General features: G+C 39.0%; 1 protein-coding gene across 1 annotated transcript; it reads right to left on the bottom strand.

Annotated features, from left to right (window-relative positions):
• Positions 1–743: 743 nt before the first annotated feature.
• On the bottom strand, positions 744–8,395 carry ntaq1 (N-terminal glutamine amidase 1). Its single transcript, XM_079231742.1, is given in 7 exon segments — positions 744–1,354; positions 1,441–1,459; positions 1,461–1,566; positions 1,972–2,120; positions 3,312–3,362; positions 3,503–3,602; positions 8,300–8,395. Coding segments are annotated over 7 exon segments (624 nt in total). The 5' UTR covers positions 8,338–8,395; the 3' UTR covers positions 744–1,193.
• Positions 8,396–11,932: the final 3,537 nt, after the last annotated feature.

Here is an 11,932-nt window from a genome sequence, read left to right as displayed (position 1 = left end):
TCGACGCTTACGGTGTAATCCCCGGATATGGAATCACTTAGTGACGTCACGATACCGTTTAATTTATTCTTTCATCCCAAAATCACTAATGTTCCTCAGAGGGTTTTATAATCTGATATTGATAATAATATTAATATTTGTATATAATAATATTATATCATAATATTGTATATAATAATATTGATATTATTATATCATTATATATTATAATAATATTATATAATTTTATACAATAATATTTTATTATATCATTATGTATATATATATATATAATATTAATATTATTATATCATTATATATTATTATAATATATCATAATATATTATGATATATTAATAATAGTATATCACACACGTTACCGTCACACGTTACGTCACATGTTACCGTGCTCCACGGAGAGCATCCTGACTGCTCTGTGTGGGGAAGCTGCTCGGCTGCAGCATCGTGAAGGCAGCTCTCTCCCACATCTAGACTCATGTCCTCTGCTGCTAAACCCTGTCTGACCGCTGCTATAACGCACTTATGTAGTTTGCTAATTTATGTTGTTTCATTTATGTTGTTCTATTTTTTTACTTTGAAGTGTTTTTGCACTATCCACTTCATGGCGGACAGAAGAGAAACACAATTTCAGATCTTCTGTATGTTTTCACAAATAGAAGAAGTGACAAATAAAACTGTCTTTGACTTTACTACTGGTTTAGATTTGTGTTATAAATCATTTTTATTATTATCAACCACACAAGATATGTTTTTAGATTAAACATGAGACTAGTAGTCAACAATCCAGCGTTAAGTATTAAACTACACATAAATAATAATGTTCTACAACACGTGGTGTTGGTGTCAGATCTAAGAGCCAATCAGCTCTCTGATGCTGGAACTTAAAAAACAACCAGAAACTGCATAATAAAACATTTAGTAGAAAACAGAAAATGATTAATAAAACCCTGAAAAGTGTTTCAATGTGTTTGACCTTTGACCCCGAGGTCTGTTTACAAACAGTCAACTGTAAACAACGTCACGTGGCCTGACATCAGCGTATATAATCATAATCAGTATGTATATATTTAGTGTATAATAACAACAATGAGGAGAAAAACACAATAACAACAATTACATTTGAGAAATAGATGAAAAAATGAAATAATATTCATGTAGTCAGCCAGCAAGAGGCGGCTGCTTCTCCACAGCAGCTACGATGATGAGGATGATGAAGCTGCTGCTGATGAAGATGATGATGAAGATGATGAAGAGTCCCCCATGTGTCGCAGCAGGAAGTGATCCAGACTGAAGACCCGCCCCCAGCCGACAGCAGGGCTCACACTTATGAAGTCTTCAAGGTTCATCTGACACTCTGAGGAAGAAACGCATCACAGTGATGTCATCGTGATGTCACCACACGGTTAACATTATCATGTGTCATGTGACCTGTCATATGACCTGTGGTCCGGATGGGGGGGGTAGGGTGGGGGGGGCATCCTCCAGGACCCGTCAGAGCTCTTCATGTGCGATCGGTCCGACGCAAAGTTCAACAGGAAGCTGTCAGCAGGGACGACGCGCAACTTCCTGTTGGAAAAGAGACAAAGGAAGACTCTTGAATGGGGTTCAGGTGCGTTACCTGAGGGGTTCAGGTGCGTTACCTGAGGGGGTTCAGGTGTGTTACCTGTGGGGTTAAAGTGCGTTACCTGTGGGGTTCAGATGTGTTACCTGTGGGGTTCAGATGTGTTACCTGTGGGGTTCAGGTGTGTTACCTGTGGGGTTCAGGTGTGTTACCTGTGGGGTTCAGATGTGTTACCTGTGGGGTTCAAGTGCGTTACCTGTGGGGTTCAGATGTGTTACCTGTGGGGTTCAGGTGTGTTACCTGTGGGGTTCAGGTGTGTTACCTGTGGGGTTCAGGTGTGTTACCTGTGGGGTTCAGGTGCGTTACCTGAGGGGTTCAGGTGCGTTACCTGTGGGGTTCAAGTGCGTTACCTGTGGTACGCAGGCTTGATGTCGCGGTCCGAGCGCAGGGCCTGGGCAGCGTACAGCTCCAGGCTGCAGGGAAACGACAGCTCCGTGTCCAGATCATAAACCAGAGAAGAAGAAGTAAGTCTGACCTGCAGCAGCACAACGTGGTAGTCCTGAAACACACCATGACATCATGATGACATCACCGTTTTCACAAGCATGTTCCACCTAGTCCTGCCTGCCTGTACTGTGATTGGCAGAAACTACTTTGATAGTACACATCAACTTGACTGCTCATGTTGCCTCTTGGGAAAGTTGCATTCAGGACATTCTGCCAGAAAGGGTTCATTTCAACCTGAACCATGACATCTTCTTCTTCTGTTGTTTGAGCCTAAACTAGGTTTGTGAATGAATACAGTCAATTAAGGGAGGATGAAGACAGTCAATGAAGGGTGGAGGAAGACAGTCAATGAAGACAGGATGAAGACAGTCAATGAGGCAGTCAATGAAGGCAGGATGAAGACAGTCAATGAAGGCAGGATGAAGACAGTCAATGAAGGGATGATGAAGACAGTCAATGAAAGTAGGATAAAGACAGTCAATGAAGAGAGGATGAAGACAGATGAAGGCAGGCTGAAGACAGGCAATGAAGGGAGGATGAAGACAGTCCATGAAGGGTGGAGAAAGACAGTCAATGAAGACAGGATGAAGACAGTCAATGAGGCAGTCAATGAAGGGATAATGAAGACAGTCAATGAAGGGATGATGAAGACAGTCAATGAAGGTAGGATTAAGACAGTCAATGAAGGGAGGATGAAGACAGTCAATGAAGGGATGATGAAGACAGTCAATGAAGGGATGATGAAGACAGTCAATGAAGGGATGATGAAGACAGTCAATGAAGGTAGGATTAAGACAGTCAATGAAGGGAGGATGAAGACAGTCAATGAAGGGATAATGAAGACAGTCAATGAAGGGATGATGAAGACAGTCAATGAAAGTAGGATTAAGACAGTCAATGAAGGGAGGATGAAGACAGTCAATGAAGGTAGGATTAAGACAGTCAATGAAGGGAGGATGAAGACAGTCAATGAAGGTAGGATTAAGACAGTCAATGAAGGGAGGATGAAGACAGTCAATGAAGGGAGGATGAAGACAGTCAATGAAGGGAGGATGAAGACAGTCAATGAAGGGAGGATGAAGACAGTCAATAAAGGGTGGATGAAGACAGTCAATGAGGCAGTCAATGAAGGGACGATGAAGACAGATGAAGACAGTCAACCAGCCAACCAGAGCACAGTAGGGCGGGCTTAGCGTCACATTGTATTATGAATGAACTGTGTTCTGCAGTTCTTGTGGGTCACCCAGAGAACCGGCTCATCTCCCCGTCCAGACTTCTGCTTCCACAGAGGAACCTAATGGAGAACCAACATCAGCTTTAGAACCAGACAGGTGTTCTTCAGGAACAATGCAGAAAGTCAAACATGATTCAGGGGAACCGACTGATGCTTTAGAACCGGCAGACGTTCTGACACGTTCTCCTGTGTGTTCTCACCATTCGTTTCTCATTCGAGATGAAAACCACAAACCACTCATCCAGCGGGGCGGTTCTCTCCGTCCTGAGGGCCTCACAGAGCTTCCACACGTTCTCCTCACTGCAGAACCAGAGCAGAATGCAGAACCAGTTGGTAGAGACTGATGAACTGGTCCTTTCTAAACCAGTTGGTAGAGACTGTGTTACCTGATACATAAGGTATGTTGAAGTACTACAAAACGTACTACATAAGGTATGTTGTAGTACTACATAATGTTGTCGTACTACATAAGGTATGTTGCAGTACTACAGAATGATGCAGTACTACATCTGGTGGGGACGAGTCCGCCTACAGGTGGGAGACTGACCACCTGGTGCAGCCAAAACAACCTGGAGCTCAACGCTCTGAAGACAGTGGAGATGGTTGTGGACTTCAGAAAGAACGCAGCCCCACCCTCTCATCCTGTGTGACTCCCCTCTCATCCTGTGTGACTCCCCTCTCATCCTGTGTGACTCCCCTCTCATCCTGTGTGACTCCCCCGTTGACCCCCTGTGGAGTCCTTCCTCTTCCTGGGCTCCATCCTAACCCAGGACCTCAAGTGGGAGCTGAACATCAGCTCCATCACAAAGAAGGCCCAGCAGAGGATGTTCATAAGGTATGTTGTAGTACTACATAAGGAATGTTGTAGTACTACATAAGGTGTGTTACAGTACTACATAAGGAATGTTGTAGTACTACATAAGGAATGTTGTAGTACTACATAAGGTATGTTACAGTACTACATAAGGTATGTTGTAGTACTACATAAGGAATGTTGTAGTACTACATAAGGAATGTTGTAGTACTACATAAGGTATGTTGTAGTACTACATAAGGTATGTTGTAGTACTATATAAGGTGTGTTACAGTACTACATAAGGTATGTTACAGTACTACATAAGGAATGTTGTAGTACTACATAAGGAATGTTGTAGTACTACATAAGGTATGTTACAGTACTACATAAGGTATGTTGTAGTACTACATAAGGAATGTTGTAGTACTACATAAGGAATGTTGTAGTACTACATAAGGTATGTTGTAGTACTACATAAGGTATGTTGTAGTACTATATAAGGTGTGTTACAGTACTACATAAGGAATGTTGTAGTACTCCATAAGGTATGTTGTAGTACTACATAAGGTGTGTTACAGTACTACATAAGGTATGTTGTAGTACTACATAAGGAATGTTGTAGTACTACATAAGGTATGTTACAGTACTACATAAGGAATGTTGTAGTACTCCATAAGGTATGTTACAGTACTACATAAGGAATGTTGTAGTACTCCATAAGGTATGTTACAGTACTACATAAGGTATGTTACAGTACTACATAAGGAATGTTGTAGTACTCCATAAGGTATGTTACAGTACTACATAAGGTATGTTGTAGTACTACATAAGGTGTGTTGTAGTACTACATAAGGAATGTTGTAGTACTCTATAAGGTATGTTACAGTACTACATAAGGTATGTTGTAGTACTACATAAGGTGTGTTGTAGTACTACATAAGGTGTGTTGTAGTACTACATAAGGTGTGTTGTAGTACTACATAAGGAATGTTGTAGTACTACATAAGGTATGTTACAGTACTACATAAGGTATGTTGTAGTACTCCATAAGGTATGTTGTAGTACTACATAAGGTATGTTGTAGTACTACATAAGGTATGTTGTAGTACTACATAAGGTATGTTGTAGTACTACATAAGGTATGTTACAGTACTACATAAGGAATGTTGTAGTACTCCATAAGGTATGTTACAGTACTACATAAGGTATGTTGTAGTACTCCATAAGGTATGTTACAGTACTCCATAAGGTATGTTGTAGTACTACATAAGGTGTGTTGTAGTACTACATAAGGAATGTTGTAGTACTACATAAGGTATGTTACAGTACTACATAAGGTATGTTGTAGTACTACATAAGGTATGTTGTAGTACTCCATAAGGTATGTTGTAGTACTACATAAGGTATGTTGTAGTACTACATAAGGAATGTTGTAGTACTACATAAGGTATGTTGTAGTACTACATAAGGTATGTTGTAGTACTCCATAAGGTATGTTGTAGTACTACATAAGGTATGTTGTAGTACTACATAAGGTATGTTACAGTACTACATAAGGTATGTTGTAGTACTACATAAGGTATGTTACAGTACTCCATAAGGTATGTTGTAGTACTACATAAGGAATGTTGTAGTACTACATAAGGTATGTTGTAGTACTACATAAGGTATGTTGTAGTACTCCATAAGGTATGTTGTAGTACTACATAAGGTATGTTACAGTACTACATAAGGAATGTTGTAGTACTACATAAGGTATGTTGTAGTACTACATAAGGTATGTTGTAGTACTACATAAGGTATGTTACAGTACTCCATAAGGTATGTTGTAGTACTACATGAGGAATGTTGTAGTACTACATAAGGTATGTTGTAGTACTACATAAGGTATGTTGTAGTACTACATAAGGTATGTTACAGTACTACATAAGGTATGTTGTAGTACTACATAAGGTATGTTGTAGTACTCCATAAGGAATGTTGTAGTACTACATAAGGTATGTTGTAGTACTACATAAGGTATGTTGTAGTACTACATAAGGTATGTTGTAGTACTACATAAGGTATGTTACAGTACTCCATAAGGTATGTTGTAGTACTACATAAGGTATGTTGTAGTACTACATAAGGTATGTTGTAGTACTACATAAGGTATGTTACAGTACTACATAGGAATGTTGTAGTACTACATAAGGTATGTTACAGTACTACATAAGGTATGTTGTAGTACTACATAAGGTATGTTGTAGTACTACATAAGGAATGTTGTAGTACTACATAAGGTATGTTACAGTACTACATAAGGTATGTTGTAGTACTACATAAGGAATGTTGTAGTACTACATAAGGTATGTTGTAGTACTACATAAGGAATGTTGTAGTACTACATAAGGTATGTTGTAGTACTACATAAGGTATGTTACAGTACTACATAAGGTATGTTGTAGTACTACATAAGGTATGTTACAGTACTACATAAGGTATGTTGTAGTACTACATAAGGTATGTTGTAGTACTACATAAGGAATGTTGTAGTACTACATAAGGTATGTTGTAGTACTACATAAGGAATGTTACAGTACTACATAAGGTATGTTGTAGTACTACATAAGGTATGTTGTAGTACTACATAAGGAATGTTGTAGTACTACATAAGGTATGTTGTAGTACTACATAAGGAATGTTGTAGTACTACATAAGGTATGTTGTAGTACTACATAAGGTATGTTGTAGTACTACATAAGGAATGTTGTAGTACTACATAAGGTATGTTGTAGTACTACATAAGGTATGTTACAGTACTACATAAGGTATGTTGTAGTACTACATAAGGTATGTTGTAGTACTACATAAGGTATGTTGTAGTACTACATAAGGTATGTTGTAGTACTACATAAGGAATGTTGTAGTACTACATAAGGTATGTTGTAGTACTACATAAGGTATGTTGTAGTACTACATAAGGTATGTTGTAGTACTCCATAAGGAATGTTGTAGTACTACATAAGGTATGTTGTAGTACTACATAAGGTATGTTGTAGTACTACATAAGGTATGTTACAGTACTACATAGGAATGTTGTAGTACTACATAAGGTATGTTACAGTACTACATAAGGTATGTTGTAGTACTACATAAGGTATGTTGTAGTACTACATAAGGAATGTTGTAGTACTACATAAGGTATGTTACAGTACTACATAAGGTATGTTGTAGTACTACATAAGGAATGTTGTAGTACTACATAAGGTATGTTGTAGTACTACATAAGGAATGTTGTAGTACTACATAAGGTATGTTGTAGTACTACATAAGGTATGTTGTAGTACTACATAAGGTATGTTACAGTACTACATAAGGTATGTTGTAGTACTACATAAGGTATGTTACAGTACTACATAAGGTATGTTGTAGTACTACAAAAGGTATGTTGTAGTACTACATAAGGAATGTTGTAGTACTACATAAGGTATGTTGTAGTACTACATAAGGAATGTTACAGTACTACCTAAGGTATGTTGTAGTACTACATAAGGTATGTTGTAGTACTACATAAGGAATGTTGTAGTACTACATAAGGTATGTTGTAGTACTACATAAGGTATGTTGTAGTACTACATAAGGAATGTTGTAGTACTACATAAGGTATGTTGTAGTACTACATAAGGTATGTTGTAGTACTACATAAGGAATGTTACAGTACTACATAAGGTATGTTGTAGTACTACATAAGGAATGTTGTAGTACTACATAAGGTATGTTGTAGTACTACATAAGGTATGTTACAGTACTACATAAGGTATGTTGTAGTACTACATAAGGTATGTTGTAGTACTACATAAGGTATGTTGTAGTACTACATAAGGAATGTTGTAGTACTACATAAGGTATGTTGTAGTACTACATAAGGTATGTTGTAGTACTACATAAGGTATGTTGTAGTACTCCATAAGGAATGTTGTAGTACTACATAAGGTATGTTGTAGTACTACATAAGGTATGTTACAGTACTACATAAGGTATGTTGTAGTACTACATAAGGAATGTTGTAGTACTACATAAGGTATGTTGTAGTACTACATAAGGTATGTTGTAGTACTACATAAGGAATGTTGTAGTACTACATAAGGTATGTTGTAGTACTACATAAGGTATGTTGTAGTACTACATAAGGTATGTTGTAGTACTACACAGGACTCACCAGTAACAGCTGGTATAAACACAGTTCTCACGTTCCATGTTGAGGTGTTGCACTGAAAACGCTCCGTCGGGGAAACCGGATGTGATGTTTCATAAGCATTTCTCCTTGACCTCTGTGGAAACGTCACGGGGTCAAGGGAAGGTGGGAAGGAGATTTCATGAGGAGTTAGGAAATGACTCACTAACGACGTTATTATGACGCGACGGCAGGCGCATGTTAGTGACGTCAGTCAGTCTGCAGCGGTGAAACTACGGCCGTTTCTCAATACCCAAATACACAAGTACGGACTTGTGAACTTTTGGAGTCTGGACTCGGAGTCTGGACTTGGGAGTCTGGACTTGGGAGTCCAGACTCTCAAGGACGGGAGGACGCAGGACGGTCTTTCTGCAATTGGAACAGCAGCTGACTTGATGACGTCACCACCTCAGCTGTTGTTGTCATGGTTAGGCGAGGAAGGCGAGTTTATTTGTAGAGCACATTTCAACAACCAGGCGATTCAAAGTGCTTCACATAAAACCATTAAAAGCATCAAAACATGATGCAGATTTAAAACATTAAAACAGTCAAAAAGCAAAATAAAAGTAAAAAAGTAAAATAAAAGTTGAATAAAAGTTGCAGTGCAGTTTAAGAAATAAAATGCAGTAGTGAGATGCAGTAGTTGAATCTGGTTCAGTTAAAGGCAGCAGCAAACAGAAACGTCTTCAATGTGGACTGAAAGGAGCTGAGGGTCTCTGGTGGTCTCTGAGGGTCTCTGGTGGTCTCTGGTGGTCTCTGAGAGTCTCAGGTGGTCTCTGAGGGTCTCTGGTGGTCTCTGAGAGTCTCTGGTGGTCTCTGAGGGTCTCTGGTGGTCTCTGGTGGTCTCTGGTGGTCTCTGGTGGTCTCTGGTGGTCTCTGAGGGTCTCTGAGGGTCTCTGGTGGTCTCTGAGAGTCTCAGGTGGTCTCTGAGGGTCTCTGAGGGTCTCTGGTGGTCTCTGAGGGTCTCTGGTGATCTCTGGTGGTCTCTGAGGGTCTCTGAGGGTCTCTGGTGGTCTCTGAGGGTCTCTGGTGGTCTCTGAGAGTCTCTGGTGGTCTCTGAGGGTCTCTGAGGGTCTCTGGTGGTCTCTGAGGGTCTCTGAGGGTCTCTGGTGGTCTCTGAGAGTCTCAGGTGGTCTCTGAGGGTCTCTGGTGGTCTCTGAGAGTCTCTGGTGGTCTCTGAGGGTCTCTGGTGGTCTCTGAGGGTCTCTGAGGGTCTCTGGTGGTCTCTGGTGGTCTCTGAGGGTCTCTGGTGGTCTCTGAGAGTCTCAGGTGGTCTCTGGTGGTCTCTGAGGGTCTCTGGTGGTCTCTGGTGGTCTCTGAGGGTCTCTGGTGGTCTCTGAGGGTCTCTGAGGGTCTCTGGTGGTCTCTGGTGGTCTCTGAGGGTCTCTGAGGGTCTCTGGTGGTCTCTGGTGGTCTCTGAGGGTCTCTGAGGGTCTCTGGTGGTCTCTGGTGGTCTCAGGTGGTCTCTGAGGGTCTCAGCAGACCTGCAGCTTTCAGGACCTTGTTCCAGATGTGTGGAGCAGAAAAGATGAACGCTGCTTCTCCATGTTTAGTTCTGACTCTTGGAACAGAAAATATATGTATATATATATATATATATATATATATATATATATATATATATATATATATATATATATATATATATATACACACACAGATACCATATCCTTGTATATATAATATGTTTATAAATATATATTTCATATATATATACAGTTATATATTTATATATACACATATAATTGCAAACAAGTCGGTCAAAAGTACTAAGACACCGCTGTAGTTCAAAGTAAAAGTTAAATTAAAATCTTAAGTTATAAACCTTAACCTTTCCCTCCGTCAAACTGATGTAATGTGACTGTGCATAAATAATAATGATTGCTTGTTAGATCCTCAAAACAGAATTATATCTCATGTTTAATCGATACAGAGACATCGGAGCCAGCTGATCATTTCAAAAAGTCCAGCCGAGATCAGGCTGCTCTCGGCGGGCAGCAGAGCGCTGACGGCCCGGTGCTGCGGGGCTCACGGTCCGCGAGCAGGACCTCAACCCGACGGCGCATCTTTTTAAGTCGGCCGATTCTTGAGAAAGCGACCACAGAGTTGATGCTTAAACAAATAACTTCTCGCCTGAAAACATCCTAAAGTTACATTGTGTGACTCAACAACGGTTTTATTCAGAGAATGTCATAAACATAAACATGTTCATATATTACTTTATTAACAAACAACCTGTTCATGTATTACTTTATTAACATAGACATGTTCATATATTACTTTATTAATATAAACATGTTCATATATTACTTTATTAACATAAACATGTTCATATATTACTTTAACATAAACATGTTCATATATTACTTTATTAACATAAACATGTTCATATATTACTTTAACATAAACATGTTCATATATTACTTTAACATAAACATGTTCATATATTACTTTAACATAAACATGTTCATATATTACTTTAACATAAACATGTTCATATATTACTTTAACATAAACATGTTCATATATTACTTTAACATAAACATGTTCATATATTACTTTATTAACATAAACATGTTCATATATTACTTTATTAACATAAACATGTTCATATATTACTTTATTAACATAGACATGTTCATATATTACTTTATTAATATAAACATGTTCATATATTACTTTATTAACATAAACATGTTCATATATTACTTTAACATAAACATGTTCATATATTACTTTATTAACATAAACATGTTCATATATTACTTTATTAATAGGAAGGTCCTCACTGAGTGAAATGACCTGAAGTCTCTAAGTGTCCACCATGATGAGAGTTCTCTAAAGGAAAGGAAAGGAGCTTCATGCTTCCTAACTTATCTCCTTCAGCATAGGAACCAGTAGACCTGCCTTTACCAAAAGGAGATAATTTCGACCCACAATCCCTTGCGGCGAAAACATTTAAAGTAACAAGAACAAGCGATCATGAAGACAAACGTAGATCATCTAAATAACCGTTTCTATAACTTGTAAATACTTTCAATAATTAAATAAAGTTAAATCTGCAGGAAAACTACCAACGTTACATTGCTGTTGCTGAGAACTGCTGTAAAGTGACCAGACTGATGTTTGGTTGTAGATGTTTTTTTCTCTTTTAGTTCTTGATGCTCATGTTAGTATTCATTTATTTTAACAACTTTACTTTTGATAAGTTAGTAAAACCCAATTGGGGCGTCAACTCAAATTAAATGAACCACAAAAAGAAACATGGAAATAAAAAGTGAACATTTATTTACTGACAAGTAGCATAATCACCATGGTCACAACACACAGCTGCTGAGAAAAAAAAAAAGAGTGAGAAAGTTTCAGTTTTATCAAAAGTGAAGTCTCAAAGATCTCGCTGGTTGGTTGTTTAGCCGGTCGGGTGGTCGGTCAGTTGCTGGGTTGTTTGGTAGGGTGGTCGGTTGGTAGGGCGGTCAGTTGCTGGGTTGTTTGGTAGGGCGGTCGGTTGTTGGGTAGGGCGGTCGGTTGTTGGGTTGTTGGGTAGGGCGGTCGGTTGTTGGGTCGGTTGGTAGGGCGGTCGGTTGTTGGGTCGGTTGGTAGGGTGGTCGGTTGTTGGGT

The sequence above is a fragment of the Taurulus bubalis genome, assembly GCF_910589615.1.
Source record: "Taurulus bubalis genome assembly, chromosome: 16".
NCBI classification, from domain to species: Eukaryota; Metazoa; Chordata; class Actinopteri; order Perciformes; family Cottidae; genus Taurulus; species Taurulus bubalis.
The sequence above is the reverse complement of the archived record's forward strand: the minus strand, read 5'-3'. Positions and strand labels throughout refer to the sequence as shown.